The 23,396-nt window shown below is 46.9% G+C and overlaps 1 protein-coding gene and 2 long non-coding RNA genes across 5 annotated transcripts; 2 read left to right on the plus strand and 1 right to left on the minus strand.

Moving 5' to 3' along the window:
• The first annotated feature begins 1,277 nt into the window (after positions 1-1,277).
• On the plus strand, positions 1,278-8,717 carry LOC114617389. 3 transcript variants are annotated; one of them, XR_003710787.1, is made up of 4 exons: positions 1,321-1,361; positions 3,175-3,293; positions 7,543-7,688; positions 8,370-8,717. It is a non-coding gene; the product is annotated as an uncharacterized LOC114617389 (long non-coding RNA). The 3 variants fall into 3 exon arrangements; XR_003710785.1 differs by lacking the exon at positions 3,175-3,293 and having other exon boundaries at positions 1,278-1,361; XR_003710786.1 differs by lacking the exon at positions 3,175-3,293 and having other exon boundaries at positions 1,283-1,361; positions 7,546-7,688.
• A 4,670-nt stretch (positions 8,718-13,387) lies between these two features.
• On the plus strand, positions 13,388-16,939 carry LOC114617390. Its single transcript, XR_003710788.1, has 2 exons — positions 13,388-13,620; positions 16,650-16,939. It is a non-coding gene; the product is annotated as an uncharacterized LOC114617390 (long non-coding RNA).
• A 1,446-nt stretch (positions 16,940-18,385) lies between these two features.
• On the minus strand, positions 18,386-22,983 carry Ypel4 (yippee like 4). The gene is made up of 5 exons (XM_028763077.1): positions 22,782-22,983; positions 20,119-20,444; positions 19,914-19,957; positions 19,527-19,635; positions 18,386-19,347 (listed from the first exon to the last, which is right to left on the minus strand). Exons 2-5 carry the CDS (start codon positions 20,257-20,259, stop codon positions 19,258-19,260), a joined length of 384 nt encoding a protein of 127 aa, XP_028618910.1. The 5' UTR covers positions 20,260-20,444; positions 22,782-22,983; the 3' UTR covers positions 18,386-19,257.
• Between the last annotated feature and the right edge of the window lie 413 nt (positions 22,984-23,396).

Raw genomic sequence — 23,396 nt, forward strand, 5'->3', positions numbered from 1 at the left:
GTGTAAGTACTCTGGAAGAAGAGTCAGTGCTCTTAACCACTAAGCCATCTCTCCAGCCCCTAGTTCTGATATTTCCATGTGTGCTGCTGAAACCAACAGTGATCCACAATCTTAAGTTGCCCAATATGGATTTAAACTTTTTAAGTTGCCCAATATGGATTCCTGGACAAAGGTATGGTTCAGTAACAGTGCTTGTCTAAAACACAAATACAAAAAGTTGGGATTCCATCCACAGACAACAATAAACAACCAAACTTACCAAGTTTATAGTTCCCACCAGCTCAACTGCTGTTTCAGTAGCAATACCTTCAGGTTATGTTGAGACTCTGGAAGGCTCCAGACCTCTGTGTCACACACAACCATCCTGGTGCTCACCAATGTTCCGGGTCTTGTCCTAAGATATAGCTAGTAGTCATAGCGGTATCAGTAACTACCCAACACAAAGTGAGCCCAATGTTATTTAATTTTAGGAGCCAGTTTGACAGGATTACGCCATTATCTTTGGATATGTCTTTGAGAATGTTTCAGAGAAGACCAGCATGTGGATACAATGGAGCAGTGTAGAAGATGTGTTTTTGGTATAGATAGGGATATCCAGCTGGCTTCAGGCACAGATGAAGCAGAAAGATAAAAAGAGGGGGTAGAGAGATAACTCAGTAGTTAGGAGCTCTTGCAGAGGACCAGGGTTTGATTCCCAGCACCCACATCATGGCTCACATTGCCTTTAACTCCTGTTATGAAGATCTGATGTCCTCTTCTGCCCTCTGTGGGTACTTGGCATGCATGAAGCACACATACACACATGCAGACAAAATTACACCCACACCCTGAGCAAGTGAGATATCTTAGTGGGGGTAAATCACCTACAGACCTGAGGATGATCTATATTCAATCCTCCAGACCCACAAAGTAGAAGGAAAGGAGAAAACCAATGTCTGCAAGCTGTCTCTGACTTCCACACTCATGTCATGGCACACACATGCCTACACATGACACACTAAGTGACTAGGTAATGTAAAAACAATTTTTAAAACATCTGCACCCATAAATATAAAATAGAATTTTTAAAAATTTAGGGTAAAGGAAATAAATTTGTTCACTCTTTTTTCTAGAGCCGGGACATGCTTTTATTGTTTGGACATTAGATTACTGGATTTTCTGGCTCGTAGAGTCCAGTACTCTCAACAACAGTTTCCAGTTCTCAGATCTTTGGCCTCTGAGAGTTACACCACAAGCTTTCTTGGTTCTGAGACCTTTGAACTCGGACTGTGCTGTATCACCAGTTTCCCTGATTGCCCAGTGTATTAATGGCCTGTCATAGAACTTTTCGGTCTCGGTAATCATGGAAGCCCATCGCTTTAGTAAGTATCCTTTTAGCATGGTGTGCTGGCATAGGCTAGATTCCCATCCTTGGGAGGGAAAGGCAAGAAAATTGGGACTTCAAGGATATAGCCTCAGCTACATAGCAAGTTCCAGAATACTCTGGACCCTTTCTCAATAGACTAGAAAAACAAAAACAAACAAACAACACAATAACCAAATAGCTAAACAAAGACACAAGCGAGAGGATCATGGTGGATGGCCCCAGGTGTAAGCGCAGAAAGTAGGCGAACCCGGGGTGCAATAACGTTACAAATTATAATACTGTGGTAGAAGCAAATTCAGAATCCGACGATGAAGACAAACTCCATATTGTGGAAGAAGAAAGTATCACAGATGCGGCTGACTGTGAAGGAGGTGTACCAGACGACGAGCTGCCATAGTGTTACCAGGGGGGGGGGGGGGGCGGGCGGAGCAAGAGCTGCTGGCAAGACGGTGAGTGGAGCTCCTTATCAAGTCTTCTTCTCTGTAGTTTGTATTAAACGAAAGACAAATTGGGTAAAAGTTTCAAGTAAACAGTAAAATTACTTGTATATTAGCCAGCATTAGATGTCTTACTTATTTTTAAAGTAGATTTTGAGTCAGAATAATGTTGTTTTGACAGTTTGCAGAGTACCTAAAATACGTGGAATTTATTAGAAGTTTATAAACTGGCTGAGCTTGCCTCATATTGTTGAAGCATGTTATCATATGCTTGTATCTACCTTTAATTTCATATAGGAATATGCAAATTAACAATAGATTTATAAAGTGATAAATGAGAATGTAATAAAATAATCCCGTATGCAAAAAAAAAATAGCTAAACAAACAAAAACAAAGGCCTGGGCCAGATGTGGTGGCAAGTGCTTTTTTTTTTTTTTTTTAAAGATTTATTTATTTCATTTATATGAGTACACTGTAGCTGTCTTCAGACACACCAGAAGAGGGCATCAAATCTCATTACAGATGGTTGTGAGCCACCATGTGGTTGCTGGGATTTGAACTCAGGATCTCTGGAAGAGCAGTCAGTGCTCTTAACCACTGAGCCATCTCTCCAGCCCCATGGCAAGTGCTTTTAACCTCAGCACTGACAGAGCAGGCAGCTGTCTCAACCGCTGAGTTACCTCTCTGACCCTAGTTGGGTTTTTTCATAGATTTCAAAACTGATCATCTCTAATTTCCATTACAAAGTTATTGATTTTGGAGGGGTATTTTTGTTGCTGTTGTTTTTTTTTTGTTGTTGTTGTTTGGCACTAACACCTTGGCTTAATGAACGGAGATAACGTCAATCCAGGATGCAGACGGTATCTTAAATGATTCCTCTGGATGTTACAATCACATTGCGTCATCGTTAATGTCACTGTCAAAAGTTATGATGTACTTAAACAACAGCTCAATTTCACATGAGTGTTGATGGCGGTTATTTACTGTTGCTAGCTTAAGTGGCTCAGTCATTAGCCATAATTGGGAGTATAGTTTATAACCTCATCAACCAACAATTTTAAAATTATGTAATCCTTGATGATTTTTTTATAATTGTGGGAGATTTTCAGTATTTCAAATTTGTACCATTAAAATTTATATAATATACAAGTAGCACCGGGCATTTTTATCTCCTCTTTATAAATGAAAAACATGAAGCTTTTATTCATCTAATGCACTTATTCAAAGTGTCTCAGCTGACAAGTGGTGGGGTTAGGAGTAGGCTCCAGTGTCTCATTCTAGAGCTCGTGCTTGATACACAAGATTCCTTTCTTTCTCCCCATGGTAGTTTTATCTTTTAGAAGGTACTGACCACTATTTCTTCTCCTCAGCCTCGGGTAAGACACACCCAGAAGCTTGGCATGGGTTTTCTTAGGAAGAAATGCTGAGAACATATGAGGTTCCCTATTTTCCATAACAGGGACCTTGGATGTAACCACCACAAATGCAGGTAGAACACTGACTGGTCCACTGGTCCAGTGCTTTCAGAATAGGCTGGGGCTGCCATCTACATCACTGAGAGGGACCAGACTTCAGAGTTTCTACAAATGACACATACGAAAGCCTGATACTTCAATGATTCCTCACTCTAGTCTTTGCCTTGAGTAGCAACTTAACACGTATGCTGTGGTGGGTTGAATATGCTTGGCTCAGAGAGCAGCACTTTAGGAGGTGTGGCCTTGTTGGAGGAAGTGTGTCACTATGCGGGTGGGCCTTGAGATAGCTTCATCTTAGCTGCTTGAGGATGCCTGTCTTCTGTTTGCCTTCAAAATGTGATATAGAACTCTCAGCACTTCCAGTTCCAGGCCCACCTGGACCCTGCTATGCTTACTGCCTTGATGATAACGGACTTAACCTGTGAGCCCCAACGCCAATTAAATGTTGTCTTCCTAAGCGTTGTCTCGGCCATAGTGTCTCTTAACAGCAGTAAAAGACATATACCCACTTATACACATGTAAATACGTGACAGAGAGAGAGAGAGAAAGAGAGAGAGAAAAAGAGAGAGAGAGGGAGGGGAGGAGGGAGGGAGAGAGAGAGGAGTCACAGACACGTGCAGATGTTCACATTCACACTGTTCAAAAAGCACACACATGCTGCTGTTTTGAAAGGAGTAAACATTACATCCAGCTCCTGAGGAAGGCCTCTTGAGTAAGAAGGGTACATCCGTTTCCCACCGAGCTGCTCATCACTAATTACAAGCCTTGAATTAGCCTCATCCATCATTCTGAAGTGACAGACAGGCCCCACAGTTCCCTTCCCCATCCTACTCTGTTTCTCATTGAGTGACCACAGATCTGTTCCACAAAGCAAAACAGCATGTTAGCCCAATATTCAGTCCTCTCGAAAACCATAAATGTGGGTGTGTCCAGGTCAACCCCTAGTCTTCTGCCCCTCTCCCCCACCACATAGAGACTCTCCCTCCCCACCTCCCATGCCAAACCCTCTTTCAACTACTCTTTACATGTGCATGTATTACACTGCAACAATCCTGTGGCTTCAAATTGATTTTTACCACAGTCACAAATAAAAATAAGAAATAATTTTTCCGGCCGGGCAGTGGTGGTGCACGACTTTAATCCCAGCACTTGGAAGGCAGAGACAGGCGGATTTCTGAGTTCGAGGCCAGCCTGGTCTACAGAGTGAGTTCCAGGACAGCCAGGGCTACACAGAGAAACCCTGTCTCAAAAAACCAAAAAGAAAGGAAGAAAGAAAGAGAGAGAGAGAGAGAGAGAGAGAGAGAGAGAGAGAGAGAATTTTTCCAAGGTCAATATACAGGCAAGACTAGAAATGTCATTTACAGCAGGGTCCCAACTCTGTCTCCAACACACTAGCTCAGGTAGGAAGAGCTAGCAGAAGCTCAGCTCAGCATTTGTGCTTGGAAGCCCCACGGGGACCTCGGCTACATCACCTCTCTTCTATTGCAGTTTAAGATCCCAAAGATGTATTAGCCCCATCAGGAGAGACCAGAACAAACCTTAGAGGTACCAGGTCAGTGACTGAGCAGATAGTGCACAGCAGAGCCAATGGAGCAAGGATGCTCCCAGGGGGCCACACTGGTCACAGTCACTTCTTTCTTAGATAGTTCTAGGCTCCAGCATTAGGATTTCAGCCTCAGACTCTTCTATCTTAACCAGACTTCCATCCCTGCAACTCCAACCCCATAGCGATGAAACTCTACTTTGTGGAAGCAGGCTGATTTCCAAGAGCATCCCAGAGTGAGGTCAGGAATGGGCCACACGTGAGAAGTTTGCTCTGGTACTAAGGCTGAAATAAGTTTGAAAACCTCCCTAAAGGTATACACATCTTTTTTCATTGTCCTTGGCTCTATGCACAATGTCTGACACCTGCCAAGTACCACTTGGATACATATTGCTTAGAACAAAACACAGAGAAAAAGAGAGAGCCTTTCTGTACACTCAAATGTTTCTTCTTGTGTATCTAGTACAACCTCATTCCCCAACATGTTTTCTTGTCTTCCTCCAACACAGAACCTTCCTGCACTGTAGACCCTGTCTTATCTACTCAGTAGCAACCACCAGTAAGCTCATTTTAAAATGTGGGTTTTTTTTTTTTCTAGTGCTGGGATCTGAACCCAGAACTTCATTGTAAATAAATGCTATTCCAGACTCAGGAAGCCCTTTGTGAACCTAATTCAGACCACATTCCACTTCTTTGGCGTCACTTACTCCTGTGAGTGTTTAGTAAATAGCCCAGAGTTGTGGCTCACATCCATTAACCGCAGCATGTGTCTAGGGTATATATCTAGAGGCAGGAAGATTGCATGTTTGAGACCAAGATAAGCTAAGAGTGAATTTGAGGCCAGCCTGTGGTACACAATAAGACCCTGTTTCATACACAAAAATAGATTACAACAAACAAGGCCTTAATGATTAGATGCACTATTCCCATTCTATAATTTCGCCAACCAGGGGAGTTCAAGAGAGAACTTGGAAGGGAAAGCAGGAAGATCAGGAGTTCAAGGCCAGCCTTAGTTAAGTGAGTTCATAGGCCAACTTTGGCCATTCAAGACTCTGTTTTAAAAAGATAAAACAATAGACAAATAAAAAAACCAAACTTGGAGAACATGACTGGCATTGTAGAGGAATGTAGTTAGGGGACTGAGAATATCACTCTAGGAAAAAAATTAAAACTAGCCAGCCAGGCATGGCAGCTCATGCCTGCAAACTCAGCACTTAGGGAGACTGAGGTAGGAGCATGGTGAATTTCAGGCCAACCTGAAGTGCACAGGAAGACCTTGTCACAAACAAGATTCATACTGGTCATGTGCAGTGAGTCTTTGAGTCAGGTCTGGATACGGCAAGTTGTTATAAAGGGCAAGCTTAGCCTGTAGTGGTGGTGGCACACACCTTTAATCTCAGCACTCCAGAGCCTGGTCTACAGAACAAGTTCCAGGACAGCCATGGCTACACAGAGAAACCCTGTCTCAAAAACATAAAAGAAAAAGAGCAAGCTTGCCTTTGTATCCCTCTGGCTTTTAGTCTCACCATGTGATCACTCCCTCTCAAACATTTTCTTACCATGGTGGTGTCCAGCATGTTCTGATGCACCCAAAGCATCCCTCACTAAAGGCCCAACTAATAGGGCAGCTCAATCTTAGACTTTAAGCTAAGTAATGTTTTTTTTCATTTTTTCTTTTTTGAGACAATTTTCTTTTCCTTCCCCCTTTTTTTAAAGAATTAAAGAAAAAATTTAAATATATATTTATTCATTTTATGTATATGAGCACAGTGTATCTGCCTTTAGAAACACCAGAAGAGGAGATTGTATGCATTACAGATGGTAATGGCCACCATGTGGGTGCCGGGAGTTGAACTCAGGACCTCTGGAAGAGCCATCAGTGCTCTAAACCTCTGAGCCATCTCTCCAGCCCTTCTTTTCCTTCTTAAATGTTGTATTTATAACTTTTATTGTACATGTGAGTATTTTTCCTGCACATATGCATGTGTACCAAGCACATGCTTGGTACCTCCAGAAACCAGAAAACAGCACAGGATCCTCAGGAACTGGAGTTACAGATGGTTGTGAACCATCACATGGGTGCTGGGATCAAATCTAGGTCCTCTGCATCCTCAGACAATGCATAGCTGTTGTCTCAGCACTTGGTAGCAGAGGTGGAGGAATCATCTGCTAGATAGCAAGTTTGAGGTCACTTTGGACTACATGAAACTCTGTCCCAAAGTTGAGGAATTTAGCTGTAGACAAGGTTTTAGCATGTTCACTTTCCATCACTTGCCTCTGATTCTGTTTACTGCCTTGTCACATTAGAGTTTCGGCACGTGACAGTAGCTATGACCAGCAGCAGTTTCAAGTTTGTCTTCTTTCACTAACATACCAGTCCTAGCAATGTGACTTTTTCAAAGATTCAAGCCAAAACTATGATTGACTCTGATTGGATACTCATCCTTGAATCAATCATTATGATCTGATTAGCTAAGTCTGGTATGATTGGCAGCCTTTGGGATGACCCTCAAGGATGCTGTATCCTGGTAGCCAGGCTCTTGTGTAATTCCCTCCTCTTGAATAACTAATTTCTTTTCTCTCCATTATTATTATTATTATTATTATTATTATTATTATTTTAACAGAGTAACTGACTTCTAACCAATAGGTTGTTAATGTTAAGGGGTTACCTCTTCTATGATTGTGTTACTAAAGCTTGTGACTTTCATCTTGCCAGCAGGATCTCTTTCTTGTTGGCTGGAATGATTCAAGCTACTATGTTGAAGAGCCCCACACTGCAAAGAACTTAAGTTAATAACCCTGTGAAACAGAGGCCCTTCGTCCACAGTACTGGAGGAATTGAATCTTGAAACAATGATGAAAGTAAGCATGGACCAGATCTTCCCCTATGGAACCACACTTTGAGGGTAGCTTCCTGAGAAACTTTAATCAGAGGCCCCAGCTAAGACTCACCCAGCTTCCTGAGCCACAAAAACAGTGAGGAAAAGAAATGTGTGTTATCCTAAGACATTAAGTCTAGACTAACTTGGTACATAGCAATAGGCAGCTAGTACATTTCAGTTGTGTAACTGCCCTTGCATGGGCAGATGGGGTCCGTCTCATATGAATCATGGTGACTAAAAGTAAATAGTAGGTATCTCTAGAAAACAGAAGTGAAATGCGGTTGCCAGAGGCGGGTGGAATCTAGTCAAGCAAAGTCAGCAGCTGCTCATCTCACACATCTGTTTGGGAATGTAAGAAGACAGCTGGAAACACATGCAGAGATACAGATTTGGCAATGACTGTTGTAAGTTAAGAATGGATAAAATCATCACTGAAAACAGAAGAGTCAGGAGCAGCTCCCTTGGGGATAAAAACAATTAAACAGCAGATGGGAAAAGAGCCCAAAGGGATAGGCAGAGGCAGAAGTGTAGAAAGACATGGGTTTGATGTTAAACAAATTGAGCTTGTTTGGCAGGTACGACATCTGTCTAAGGAATTGTTGTTCTGTTAGAAATCTGAACTTTGAGCTCAGAAGTTATATGTTTGCAATTGTCATTACAGAAACAACTAGAGACTGACCGTGGTTCTACACAGCTGTGACACGAGCACCTGAGAAGCTGAGGCAATAGGATGGAGTGCAAGGCCAGGCTGAGGAACATGCAAGACCTTGTCTCAGAAAACAAGATAGAGTGAAGCAAACAAGCACAGAAATGTGACTGTCAAAATCAGGCACACGACAATCTTGTCCAATGAGAGCATGCATGGAAGAAAAGAACTAAGGATACATTCTTGCAATGACGAGTGGTGGCGGCTCACGCCGTTTATTACAGCACTTGGAAGACAGAAGCAAGTGGATCTCTGTGAGCTCAAGGCCAGCCTGGTCTACAGAGTAAGTTCCAGGACAACCAAAGCTATACAGGAAAAACACTGTCTTGAAAAACAAACAGGTGCTGGAGAGATGGCTCATTGGTTAAGAGCACTGACTGTTCTTTCAGAGATCCTGAGTTCAATTCCCAGCAACCACATGGTGGCTCACAACCATCTGTAATGGAATCTGGTGCCTTCTTCTGGTGTGTCTGAAGACAGCGAGACAGTGTACTTATATACATAAAATAAATAAATCTTTTTTAAAATGTGGAAAAAAAGAAAAAATAAAATAAATTCTTGCAGAACCTGTATGCTTAGGCAGTAAGAGAGGAAAGAGGGAGCTGTAGAAAGATAGCTGAGCTGGAGATAGAAACAGCCCAGGAGGGACACGTGTCCCAGACATCATGGACACATGCAGTGGGCTTGAGAGATGGCTCAGTGGTTAAGAGCACTGACTGCTCTTCCAGAGTTCAATTCCCAGCAACCACATGGTAGTTCACAACTATCTGCAACTCCAGTTCCGGAGAATCTGACACTCTCAAACACCAATGCACATATAATAAAATAAACAAATTTTTGAAAAGACACATGTAGTCAACACGACAGATGATAACTGGAAAGAGAATAGTGGATCAATACCAAGGTGGCCTTAGGAAGTAATGTGTGTCTTAGTGGGACTATTTCAGTAGGAGCGGGACCAGAAACAAACTACACAAATTTAAAAATAGTCACATATGGCTGGTGAGATGGCTCAGCAGGTCGAGATACTTGCTGCCAAGCCTGGAGACCTAAGTTCAAATCCTGGAACCCACAAGAAAGGAAAGAAATTCCAGATTTTGTCCTCTGACTTCCACATGAACACCATAACATATGTGCACAGTACACATAAATAATCAATGTAATAAAAAAAGTTTTGAGACGAGGTCTCTCCTTACACCTGGCTGTCTTGGAACTCACTCTGTAGGCCAGGCTGGCCTTGAGCTCTCAGAGATCTGCCTCCCAAGGGCTGGAATTAAAGACAAGTACCAACACACCTGGCTATAAAAAGTATAATAATTTTCCCCCTTCGCTCTGGCCCCGTTTGCTCTGGCCTAGCCCCGCTCGCTCCAGCCCAAAGGTTTTATTTATTTATTTATTTATTTATTTATTTATTTATTTATTATATGTAAGTACATTGTAGCTGTCTTCAGACACCCTATAAGAGGGCATCAGATCTCATTACGGATGGTTGTGAGCTACCATGTGGTTGCTGGGATTTGAACTCATGACCTCTGGAAGAGCAGTCAGTGCTTTTAACCCCTGAGCCATCTCACCAGCCCATGATAATAATTTTAATGAGTGAGCAGAGCTGGAGAGATGGCTCAGTGCTCAAAAGTGAGTACCGCTCTTGAGAAGACCAGCATTCAATTCCCAACATTCACATCTGGTAGCTTATATCTACTTGTAACTTCAGCTGCAGGGGGATCTGATGCCTCTGGTCTCCTTGTACACTTACACCCGTGTCTTCTTATCTACTATCCACATACACAGATTTAAAAAAAATTTTTAAATGGGTCAGTAAATCACTCATGCCAGACATACTGAAACAGATGCTATACATTCTCTGAATGCATGTAAAATTCATATGAGGAAGCTGAAAAATTGGGTCTCAAAGTAGAAAGGTGTTGTGGTGATTACTGGGTGATAGAAATTCTGGAGAGGAGGGCTGGTGGTATGGTGCAGAAAAACCAGAGGTTATATGAATGATGGACACTGAGTCACTTACCTAAGAGGAGAAGCTGTTGTGGTGTGAGCATAGCAGGGGGTCTGGGTCATAGCAATTTGTATAACTTATGAAAGAAAAACTAGAGAAAAAGGAGACATTCCTGTTAATTATCCTGACTTGATCGTTGATATATTATAAACTTGTGATTGACTCACATACTGTATACAAAATTGTTATGCATTAATTTAAAATGAAATAAATGAACAGAACATAGAAGAAGAGCTAAAGAGTGAAGATAGTTCTGCTGAGTGTTTTGCAACAGGCAGAAGCCCTGAATTCATCCATGGAGACCGAGATGAAAAGTGAATTGTGTCCTGCCAACACCATTGTTAGGCATATTGCTTGCCTGCTTGTATTTCCTTCTTTTCCTCTTTCCCATTTGCTCGCCTCCCACTCTTTCCCTTTTCTTATTCTCCTTCATTTTTGTTGTTGTTTGAGACACTGTCTTATTATGATGTAGCTCAGGTTAGCCTGGAAGTCACTATGTAGTCTAGGCTGGCTTCAAACTCATGATGAACAGTACTCCTGCCTCAACTTCCAGAGTGCTGGGATGACGTCACAGTCACCTTTCCAGATTCTTCTCAGTTGCCCATTTTACATTTTTCTAAAATGAACAAAGTCTAAAACTTCTCATAAGCTAGGTGTTTGGCAAGTTTGTTATTATAAACTGCCAGGTAGTAAATCAGCTAGACTTTTGTCAGCTATGTTTTCAGCTGCAACCACTCAGCTTGATTGCAGAAAGTAGCCAAGGGAGTATATAAACTATCGAGCACAATTGTGTCCTGGTGAGCTTTGTGCGCGCAAAGATAGGAGGATGCAGGAGTAGGTCTGCGAACTGTACCTTGCTGACCCTTCCCCTAGCTTAGGGAAAGGCATTGGAGATATAGTCATTAGGGCAATGGCTGAAGCATGAAGACCTCAGAGAAAGGAATGTACTTCAGAATAAAGGCTCTCATGTCTATTAGAGCCTGTCCCTTTGGATGTGCCTGCTGTCTAATTCTCTGCTTTGCACACCTAGTAACAGACAACATGTTTGAGGCCATTCCAGAGCCTTCCCTACTGTCTGTTATTTGCCAGAGGTGAAAGCACAGGAGAGAAGCAAAACAGTAAAGATAAAAAGGGCTCCTTACTGGAGGAGGAGGGGAAACTGAAGAGGCTCTTACTGACAAGGCTGCTTGAGTTCGCTTTCTTTCCAGAGAAGCTGTTCTGTTCTCTTTTCTGAGAAGAGATGGAGTCAAGCAGGGCTTTGGAAGGCTGTGAATGGCAAAGGAAACGCTTCATGCATATGATATACATGGGCAGAGCCAAGAGAACCAGTCCTCTAGTGGGGAAGGAGAGGCTGCTCTGTCTGCAGGGAGAGGTCTTGTTGAACAAGAGGACTTTCAGGTCAAGACAAGCACAGCCAGCCAGAGAGCTGGGGATAGAGGTGCTAGACCAGCTAGAGGAATAGATGGGCAGTGTCACTTGGGAAGGGAAGTGAGGAGGGAGCCTTCGAGGGTAGATTTGTACCACTTAGCAAGACCTTGTCTCAAGAAAGTCCCCAAACAACACACACACACCAAAGAAACAAACATCCAAGAATATTCTGTTATTCATCAGTGTAAAGAATATATATATATGTGTGTGTGTGTGTGTGTGTGTGTGTGTGTGTGTGAAAATAGCCATTGTATGAAAAAGGCCAGTCTCAGTTTTATAGCAAATGCAAGGTTGTGGTACCCTGTCTCAAAGCAAAACAAAACACACAAAATAAACAACAAAAAGTCATAAAGAAACTCAGTATACAATTAATGTATACTGATAAAATTTAAAATTTTAAACTACATTTGAAAACCAGTTCCTCTACCCTAGCCAGATTTCAAGTGCTTAATAGCTTTGTGTGTTTGCTGGAACACATGGTAATCTTAGATGACACACATATAGAACCGTTTCCGTTTTTTACGCAGAAAATTCCACATGGCAGCTCTGTTTTGGATCACTCTTTTGCAATTGAGGAGACTGAGGCCTACGGAAGGAACATGACTGCTGCATGCTTGTTACAGGCTGATATAAGTCTAGATACAAGCTATGCTATTTCCTGATCTATCCCCCCACCCCATTTTCTCCTTCCTCCTGAGACTCTAGGGTCCTCCAGCTCAAAGACCCTAACCAGTGCAAGAAAGTCAGCCTGGACGAGGCAGGGGTGCTGGTGATGGGGGTGGGGGCAAGGCTGGTTCAGAGGGATGTTTGTAACTGAACATGGCTTCAGATGCTGCGCATTCCTGATCGGGTCAGGCTTGCCCTGCGGCACTCGGGATTAGCTCTTCTGAACAGCCCCACCTCTTCTTTCTGGAGTTGCCAGTTTCCTGCCCAGCCCAAGGGGCGCGTGTATTCAGGGAGGCTCCCGTACTGCTTTGGGTGAGGCAAAAAACGCTGAGAAAATTCCCAGCTAGAGAAGTACTTCTGGTCAGAGGGAGAGTTGAAGATAGGCAGGAAATTGACACAGTACATCTTTCAGAGGTCTCCAAGTCCAGCACCCGGGGGCATCTGGGAACAGGGCTTCTGCCAACCCAACCGCAAGTTACATTTGGCGGGAATTGTATTTGCCTTCACCTGGGGTCGTGTGTGTGTGTGTGTGTGTGTGGGGGGGGGTGATGGAAAAGAGCTGGAAGAGGGGCATCCTGAAATGGGGTAGGAGTAGGGAACAGGAGGCGAGAGGCCAGGGGAGGGGGCGCCAGGGAGCGCCCTGACCTCGAGGGCTGTCGAGAGGCGGAGAGGATGGGGGTTGGGGGAGAAGAGGGGAGCCTGGCAGCCAATGGGAGAGAGGATCTCGTTTCAAAAGGGTTAACACACAGCCAATGAGAGCCTGGGGGAGCGGATCCTGCTCACTCCATTCAAGAATCCCAAGTATTCAAGATGGACGGCAGGGAGTGTGGAAGGAGAAAGGGGGCGCGGGGGGAAGAGCCAGATCTGTAGAGGAGCGGAGCGCCGCAGCCAGCCTATCCCGGAGCCTCGGTCCTGGCCGGCGGGTAGAAGGGCGGCCGGCGAGGACTAGAGCCTGGCGGGGGAAGAAAGGCTGGCGGGATACGAGAGGGCGTGAGAAGGGAAGCGAGGCCAGAAAAGAGAGCCAAAAGGGAGGGAAAGGCAGAGAAAGAGCCCGGGAAGAAGGAGGTGGCGGGCAGAGGAACCTAAGAAGAGCGATGTGTAGGTATTGGGAGCTCGGCGCTTTTCGGTTTTCTTCTCTCGGCGAGGGGAGGGGGTGCTCTGGCCTTTTTCTCTCCTCTGCCCTCCCCCCCTCACTCGTAGGCATCTTCTATATTTTTCTTTTCGAAACACTAACTGGAGGGCGCCAGGCATGTCTTTCTGAGATAGCCTCACTGTCATTTTCCAGTGGGGGGCGTGGTGGGAATGGGTGGGGGGCTCTGAGGCTGAGCCATCTGCCTGTCCCTGGGCTTGGGAGGGTGTGGGGACGAAGGGGACTTGGAGGGTGTGTTCCAAGAACAGCAAGAGCATTGCAGGGAATTCGTCACGTTCAGAACTTGCGAGGTGAGCCCCACTTGCTTGTAGGGGTGGGGGTGAGGCTGGCTTTAACTAGTAGCGGTGGGGTGCGAGGACGTGGGGAGCCGTGTCTCCACCCTCCAGTTGGGGTGAGTGTCGACTGTGGGGTGAGTTGTGCGGCAAGTACGGCTGAGAGTTTGTGCGTGTGCGTGAGAGCGCGTGTGGTCCAGCCTCGAGGTGTAGCGGGGGGGGGGGGGGCACAGTTGGGTGTCGAGGGAAAGTGCCCCTCACCCCACACTTCCCAGCTGCCCCTCTCATCCCATTCACAGAACAGGGCTTTCAGGACCCTCCTCTCCTCCTCCCGTCGCCATGGTTGCGAGAGGAGGTGGGGGAGATTGCAGGAGGAGACAGTTGGAGCCAGCCCCTTGCCCCTGCTGCTCCAGCTAACCCCCCACCTGCCCTTTCTCTCCTTTCCACAGGCTGGGCCCCATTCCTGCTGCTCTGGCGGGCTGGGGCCGGAAGATGGTGGCCAATGAGGAGGGGGAGTGGAGAGAACTTGAGCCAGGGCCTCCCCTCCCCCATTTCCTCCTCTGTTTCTACACCCGCTTCTGGAAGGAGCTGGGGGATGGCTCCTAGGCCCAAGGTGGGGGAGGGGTCCTGCTGGCTGTTGAATTGCTGGTCTCCCCTCAGGAATGAGTTGGGCACCTGAGCTCCAAGGGACTCCCACCTGCGTATCCCTTCTCTCCCTAAGGAAAGATCTGGGGACTCCTTGATGAAGAATCTTCTTTGGCTACCGTGAAGCTTACTGGGTAGTCTTGTCTTTGTCCCTCTGCCCCATGTTGGTCTGGTCCTGTTCCCAACTGGCTTGCCCAACTCCAGGAGCAGAGAGGCCTGGCGACTGACCCAAGCTGGGCCTTGGTTTCTGTCCATTAGAACTGTGCAAACTGTGGGGCAGGGCCCAGTGTTTGCTGATTACAAGAACAAACTGTCTGGGAAGGCGGGAAAGACACTCTCCTGCTTCCTGAGGGGGTTGGAGGGGGAAGCCCAGAGGAAGAGCTCCCAAATGGAATTCAGTCCTCCATTTTTCCTGCTTGTTGCAATGAGGTGGTGGTGGTGGTGGGTCTCCCTGAGGCTACTCCATGGTCTGAATGGATTTCCACAAGGAGGAGTTCAGCAATCTCTGTCCCTTAGGTCGGAGCTGTAATTGGCTTCTGGTCAGTATGTTTAACTGGTGTGTGACTCTAGAGGGCCGCATGGCTTGGGTTCCAACAGCACCTGGCTTTGAAATTTCATCAGTCTCTGTGGTCCTGAATGAAATTAAGGGTGATGGACTGGGTTCACAGAAATGAGTGTGAAGACTCCACAACTAAACTCAGGGTGGGTAGACAGGAAACCTGGCTTCTAGTCCAACTCGATGAGGGCTTATCCTTAACTTAATTCAAGGGCCGAATCACTGACCATTTTGCTTACTACCATATCCATAGGGTACTTTGAAGACATCAGAAAGGAAACAGTGGGGTCTCCGTTGCTTGCACCTCCAGATCTGGGAGCTTCTTTCCCCTGCCTAAGCAATGTAGTACCTTCCATTACTCTGGTCCTGGAGGGTCACCTGAGATCATCACTTTGGGACCTCCAAGGTTTCTTTTATCAAAAACTAAGAGGTCAGCTTTAGGCCAGAGATGAGTAAAAGGTTCTGCTTGAAAGGTTGCAGAAAGGATGCAACCTCACCTATCACCACCTGGACTTTTTTTTTTTTTTTTAACAGCTATTTCCTTTGAGAAGTGTTCAATGCTAGTAATCCCACAGGCTGTCTCACTTGGCTCTGTGCCACCACCCCTCAAGTTAAAAGGCATCTTTACTGGGAAGGACATGAGGACGAGAGGAAGGGACTGGGAGACAGGGTGAGGAGGCAGGCCGGCAGGCCTTTGCTGCTGGCCGGAGCTCTTTTCACATTGTGCTACTGTCTAACGTGTACCGAGCAGTGCAATGTTAAAAGGGCATCGGCCTTGTAGTACTCCCATTGCCGGCAGCCTCCTCAGCATCACTGTGCTTTCTCCCATCTGAGCACCAGTCCGCTACCCTGCTGGGAATTTGCATACGTGGAGCCTTTCCTTAGATGAGCAAGCTATTTGTCTAACTAAGGTGGCAGCACGCATAAGTTAACAGCTCTGTCCTAAGCCCAACAGGAAGGCACCCATGTTTTTTGTAGACCTGTCCAGAGAGTTGTACTGAGGGGGGGGTGAATGGCTTTGATGCCACCTGCTGATTATGTGAGGATATCATCTGAAATCTTCAGCTTTTAAGAATAAAACCCTGAAGAGCAGGTCCTTAAATGAAGGTCTGGGTTTTCAGATGAATCTTGGGGTGGACAGTTTGTGAAGTATGGGAGACATTTTGTGAGGCCCACAGAAGACCTCTGGGAATAAGGAGGTTCACAGGAAAGGAAAGGGGCTAACAGGAAAGGACAGATGCCTAGGCAAAGGACAGTGTCCCCCCTGTGCTCTGTTGGTCTTCCCCGCCTCGTCCATGTAGGAAGGAGGTCTCTTCACTCACAGTTTTTCAGCATGACCCTCTCCTGACCACTCACTTGATCGTGATGGTTCTTGAAGACAGACCTGCCTGTTCACCCAAGATTTGAGCAGTCCTAGTTATGGCCTTAAATGATTCATCTTTTAAGCAGTGCCAAGTCTCCTCATGCTCCACAACCATGCCATTGACTTTTCTGTCTTTCACAGGGCTCTCCTCGAGCAGAGTTTTAAGCTTGCTCTGATGCAGAAAGTGGAGCCAAAAGATGGAATTGGGTACCCACTAGAATTTAAGGAAAGAAGATACTGGTATCAATACAGTGGGTCAGACACTCCTTTGGCCCCAGAACTCAGGCTTCTGGATTGTTGGTCCTTCTGTGTCGGCTGATTCTCTGTCCTGCCTACAGCCTCCCCATTCTGATGTTAACAGCATTTGAGATACTACAGATAGCTCTAAGTCTATTACTTCAATCTAATAAAGTTATCTGAACCTCCCTGGGCATAGTGGTGCACACCTTTAATCCTGGTACTCAGGAAGGAGTTAAAACTGAGTTGAAGACTAGCATGATCTATAAAGGAAGTTTCAGGCAAGCCACAGCTATCTAGTGAGTCTATGGCAAAACCCCTCCCCCTCCAACTCTTCGTGTCTGGCACAAAACAGCCATCTAACAATGTCATTCTACTTTTCTTTCTTATGTTTTGGGATTAGGATGGGGGTCAGTCGAGTGCTTGCATAGCATGCAGAAAGTATTGAAATTGATCCCTAACAAAAGGGATCCACTGGCCAGATATGGTACAGCATGCCTGTAATCCTAGCAATTGGAAAGTTGAGGCAGGAGGTTTAGAAAGTTAAAGTCTTACAGCAAGTAAGAAGGCCAGCCTAGGCTACATAAGACTGTTTCAGAATAGCAGTAGTTTGTTCATGCTTTCCCAGTGTTCTTGAGAGGAAGTCAATCCTCTAAGGTTTACAGCTCTTCCTTTTTCTCCCACTTTAATCTCTCATGTCTCATCCTCTTGCCCTTCTATTCTAGCCTCAGAGAAACACAATTTCCTCAAATTAGCCCAGCTTGTGCCACATCAAACAGTTCCTTCTGAACTTCTACCCCTCGTCTTGCCCTTTTCCAGCCCATCTTTCCAACATGGTCTCTCTTCTGTGAAGCCATCCCTGACTCCTCAAATCTAGGAATCTAGTCTGGACTAGAGCCCTTATTATCTTCTGTTGGGGTTAATTAGCTTTCTGGCCACTAGATTCGGAGCTCCAGAAAGTCTGACCATGGCTGCCTTGCTTACCACACATCCCTGGAGTTCAGAACAACACCTGGCAAATAATCCTTACCTATAAATATTTGCAATGCCCATGAATGGATCTAGAAATAAGAATGTAACTTATAACATGATTTTTTTTATCATAAATACAGTCTTTTTCTATAGGAGCTGGGCCTCCCCAATTTCACATCAGTGCACCCCAGCAATGTTCCTTACATCACACTTTTGTGTTGATGCTATACTTTTGAACTTTGTCCCACTTTGGATCAACTGCCAGTAGCATTTCGGCCCATAGATTTCATTTTAGACTCAAGGGTATCCGTAAATTAAGACATTTTAGGACCACCCCCCCAAAAAAAAAATCATGGATACACAAGAAAACACTAAACTGGAATAAGTTTACACTAGCTGCTCATCTTGAATCCGGGTAAAAGTAGTCTCATTGGGGAGAGGTCCAGGGGACTGAAAATATTAGATCTTCCCTTTGGACAAGCTCATCAAAACCCATGCCTCTTGGTTCACCTGGATGCTTACCGCTTGTGAAACAGAGGATCTTGCCACAGACAACGCAACTGCTGCCTCCTACTGGCTTAAAAGGGAGTGGGGGTGGCCCTTGCTGGTGTGCATACAGGGGACAGTACAAGGTCCATACCTAAGGAAGGAAAGCCAGGACAGCCACCTCACAGTTGCTTTTCCCCTTTTTATTAAAAATAGACCCAAACACTTTATGTATCATACAAAAGTTTCATTCGCTGGTGGCAGTCACAGGAAAGACTGGTCCCTCAGCGCTGATGATCTGCCTCCAGAGGACTGGGTCCCAGGGAGCAGTGGCTGAGCCTTGGGGAATGCCCGTAAAGACTGCTCTCTGGCAACAGCCAGCTGGGGGTGGGGGCTGTTCTTGGAGCAGCTTTTCCCATCCCACCCAATGGCAAAAGATTAGATACTTGAAAGTGCCTCTTTAGTGCCAAGGTAAACGGTGGAGTGAAACGGGAACCCCTGTAGCAGATCCCCAGGGTCCAGGGTTTCTGTTTGCCCTTCTATTGGCTCCATCCTGGTCCTTTTTTTTTTTTTAACCAAGAATGGGGGTGGATAAACTACCCTCAGACTCTGGGGCCCTGATATCTGAGACCAGACTTTCACTCCATCTTTGCTCTTCTGTGGTCTAGCCCCACCACCAATGTTTGTCCTGTTCATTCAAAAAAAAAAAAAAAAAAAGGCTGATCAACATTTGGTAATTCACAGTCCTATCTGCCTGAGTTCATGCCCTGCCATCACTTGGTTTCCAGTGCCACAGTTCTCTCCTTCCCCTGTTCTGTATTTCCCTGACTGTTACCCACTCCTGAGCCTTAACCACCCCTGGGGTATCCCAGGCTCCTGTTCCAAAGAACCTGGTACTGCTGCTGTGAAGGGGGAAGGGAGGAGGTGGTCACTTGGAACCAGGTTTCCCCAGGGATGGGCAGTACTCATGCTGGTGCAGACTGCTGAGCAGGGCCAGGGGACTGATGTGAGGAGGGTGGGGCATGCGGAGGAGGGTCCCAGAGTGCTGAGCCCCTCAGTCCCAGCCGTTGTCTTTCACCATGTGTGACATCTCAATGATGTACTTCCCTTCTTTGTATTTCTGGCTGGTCTCAAAAGCTTGTTCCTGGGGATTGGGGGGCGGGGAGTGAGTAAAGTAATGACCATGGGAAAGAGTGTCCCCCCTCTACCACCACCTAGGCCAACCCAATTCCAAGCTCCCTCTGTGGACTAGGTGAAGGCCTGGTGTGTGGACACTGGGATTGAAGGGCCTCGGGGACTGTCTAGGAGTCTTCAAATACTTACATATTTCCACCCCAGTGTGGTCTTGCAGCTTTCACAGAAAATGTCAGCTACCGAGTGGAGTCCTGTGAGCAGGAGGCGCTGTTCAGCTGGGCCACAACCCACGTTGACCCTGTCTCAGGAAACAAGGACCCAGCACACAGTAGGGTTGTTCTGTCAGTCCAGCCCCCAACCAACCCAAAAGGATCTCTACCTGGGGAACCTGCCTTCAGAGGTCCACCCCATCAGAATTAGTTCTTGGACCTTCCTTTACTCTACAAAACTAAACTGCGTTTCTTTACCGCTTTATGGAGGGGATAGTAGGACCAGGAGTACCAGGTCCATTTCCCAAAGAGGAAAGCTGTTGAAACACAAGTACACACACATACACAAAGAAAGAGGTGGACTCACACGGAGTTAAACAGGTAGGCCCGGCCATGGCTTCCTTGGAAAGACTGTGGAAACAGGACAAACAGTGACTACTGGGTATCCCTTAGCCCCACTGCCTAAACCCCAGTTGGAGTGTCTGGAGACCTCAGGTGCTCTCATTGCCCTCTCTCTTGGCAAGCCTGGAGTAAAAGCCTGGGGGAGTGGCAGGCCCTCACTTCAGCGTTACCTTGGAAATAAGCTCATCGTGTTTGGCCAAGTGTGCTCGACAGTGGACGCAACTGTATGTGCGGTGGCAGCGGGGCAGGTAGCTGCGGAAAGTCTTGGTGGGTAGACATGCAGGGGCCGGGCCAGGGTCACAGCTGGGCATGACGGGTTGGAGGACGATGCCCTGGCGGGCTGGAGGGGCTGGTGCGGTGCAGCCCCCACAGAGACGGTCGCAGGTAAAGCAGCGGAGCAGATTGGCTAGAGCCGTGTTTCAGGACGGTAGAAGTGTGGGGGGGCTGCCCTGCCAGGGCCCCCCCCAGACGAGAACCAGATAGAAATGGAAATCACCTGGCAAGAGAAGAAGGTGCATCAAGGGAGGTAGGACCTCACAAGGAGCTGCTTTTGATTGACTAGAGAAGACGGGGCTCAGCTCATCTGCACCGTCCCCATCACCACCAGCCCTCAGCCTCTCGCTGCACTTTCTGTCCCCTAGAGTCCCATTCTGTTCTGGCAGCGGTTCCAGGCGTCTTGTGCCATGGCCAGGGATTTGGTACGTTTCTCTCTCCAGAGACAGTAGCAGCCTCTAGCATTTTCCATTGAGAGCAGCCTGCTGGCACAGACCTCGTCTTGGGAGCCACATCACCTGCAGAGGCCCACCTTGTGTCCAGTTCTGTGAGGAACTGCACCCTAACAAGAGATTGGAACCTTTTAAAAGCCAGGTCTTCCTGGAAGTTGAATTTGTTTGTTTGCTTGTTTAGCTTTTTTTTTTTTTTCTGTCTCAAAGCCTCCATTTGCAATACAATCGGACCATACTTTGGGAAGGAAGGAAAGAGGAACAGGCAGATGGGTACACGCACTCACCCTGTTCCGTACTCCCCTGAGGTTGAGTCCTGTGCCCTGGAACTCCACAAAACTTGGTAGCTTTTTCAGTATTGCAGACCTTACCCCTGATTGTTCCTGAATCCTGCATCCTGGGATGATACAGCTCCTGGGCTAGAGGGAGCACTTGCTGTCTTCCTAGCTCTGGCCCTCTGGTCCTCATTACTTACCGTTGCCTTAGCTCTAGGTTAAAGACAGGCACCCAGTCCTAGAAGAATTCTCTTTCCTCTAGCAAGTCTAACAGCGAGACCCATGGAAAGTAGGCAGTACATCAGAGGCCAGACTCCTGGGCTGTGTGCTATAGAGTGAGAGCAACCTTAACAGGGGACGACAGGGTAAGGGGACACCTTGTTTTTAAAAGCTGAGCTTTTAAAATATTTAAAAGGCAAAAAATATTTCTCCTCCCAGGAGCTAGAGCGAACACCAGTGACAGGACAGCAGCAAATGAAATAATTGCAGGGATCTGATTAAGAACCCTGAGACGCTGGGATCTGCTCACACTCACTGGCTGAGGGTACTGCGGGCAGAAGATAAGGGAGGAGGTGTCTTCTGTTGACTCCGATAAGCAGGTGATGTGCCTCCACCTCTCTAGTGGAGTATCCTGCAGCTGAAGGTAGGGTAGCCTGTGTCTCCTTCAGAGATGCCCGCTAAGTGCTCTCATGATGCTAGACCACCAAGCAGAGGAGGCAGTACAGTTTCAGTTGCCAAGATAAACAGGCTGTTCTCCTGTCCTCCGTGGTGGCCATAAGCACCCGATTCTTCTATTGTCTCCAAGGGCTGTCGTGCAATCTCCTCAAATCCCCCTGAAGATGAGTGAGACCATCTTAAGTTTCTGGTCCTCTACTGTTGTCCGAGTCCCAGGAAGACACCTTGGGCTGAATTCAGGGTGACATTGTATTCTGGCCCTCCTTGCTACAGTTCAGCATCACTTCCTTGATCTTCCTTCAAGTTTGCCTTCAGTTCCGTTCCCCTCAAGGTACCACCTTGAAACACCTACTTCAAGGGGCTAGGAGATGCCAGGTTTGCCCCCTCCCGCTATTTTCTTCCCCAGCCCTGTCCTTCCGTCACTGTCACGCCTCCCTCCCTGTCCCCTGCTTCTCTGTCCAGCAGAGGAGAAGCTGCAAAGGACAAAAAAAAAAGGAGAGTTGGGGTCATTTCTTCTCCCATCTCTGCCATCTCTCGTCACCGGGTGGAGCAAACCAGGCAAATTACTGGGGTCAGAAAACAAAACAAAAACAAAGGTGAGTGCTGGGAAGAGGACAAGTCCCTGAAGCTGAGATGAGGCTGGGCTGTGGGAGGTAGGGGGAGCAGAAAGGCTTGCGCCTGGGAAGACTGGCAACTGAGAGCCGAAGTGACAAGGCAGAGACAGGTGGAACCAGGTGCGAATCCGATGCCTCTCAGGGAATAAAAAAGGGGAGGGGGACTTGTGCTCACAACGGATGTATTCAATTGCTTTGAGGTTTCGCCTCCCCCTGGGCCGGGCATTTTCAGTATGGTATGGTCCGAATAATTAGCAGAGCAGCCAGCTCCCAGGGCGGGCTTTGGGGGTCTGCATCAGCAGCAAAAACAATAAACAGTGATGTCTGATGGTGCTACCAAAGTTGCCGGGAAATAAGTGCGAGAGAATCGTCATAGCTTGGGGAAGGATGGAGGAGCTGAGAGAGAGGAGCGGAGGCAGCGGGGAGGGGGAAGGGAGGACAAAGGGTGGATGAATAATGCTTTTGCAAAGGAGAGAAAGCAACACGCAGCAGGAAGAGGTAATTTGCGAAGGGGAAAAATCGATTTGGAGAAGGGCTGCCCCCTCACCTTGAGGTCTGCTCCAGAGATCCGTCTATCTCTCTCAATCTCTGTTCACTCTTCTCTCTTCTCTGTTGGCTCCTTCAATTGGGAAGGGGATGGGATTGGGGGAGGGTAGTTGCGGGGAGCTGAGGTCTGGGACTGCAGGCTGGACAGCTGCTGGGGGCCAGAGGTTGCCTCTTGCTCTGTACCTCGGTCTGTGGGTAAATGTGGCTGTGTGTTGTGGAACTGCATCATAACACTGTGAGTCATCCAACCCCCCACCCCCCTCACCTCCCACGTCAGAGCAGGGCTGGGAGACACAGGAGGCGGGTTGGGAGGGAGGGAGGGGGCAGGCATCAAGGGACCAGGCTAGAGAGGAGTGATGTTAGGGAGTGGGGGCAGAGGGATGGCTGGCTTTGGGGTGTCGATGTAGGTGGTAAGGAAAAGGAGAAATAGGTTGTCAAGGAGCAAGGCTTTGTGGCCAAGGAAACAGAAGCCGAGGAAGGGCAGGGATGGAGTGAGGGTGGGAGGGAGGGAGCAAGGATGGAGACGTGAGAGGTGGATCTAGAGAGAGCCAGGAAGTACACGCGCACTCAACATGATACATTTCCACTTCAACTCTGACATCAGCTCTGATGCAGG

The sequence above is a fragment of the Grammomys surdaster genome, unplaced genomic scaffold (assembly GCF_004785775.1).
Source record: "Grammomys surdaster isolate TR1022 unplaced genomic scaffold, NIH_TR_1.0 136, whole genome shotgun sequence".
Classification (NCBI taxonomy): domain Eukaryota; kingdom Metazoa; phylum Chordata; class Mammalia; order Rodentia; family Muridae; genus Grammomys; species Grammomys surdaster.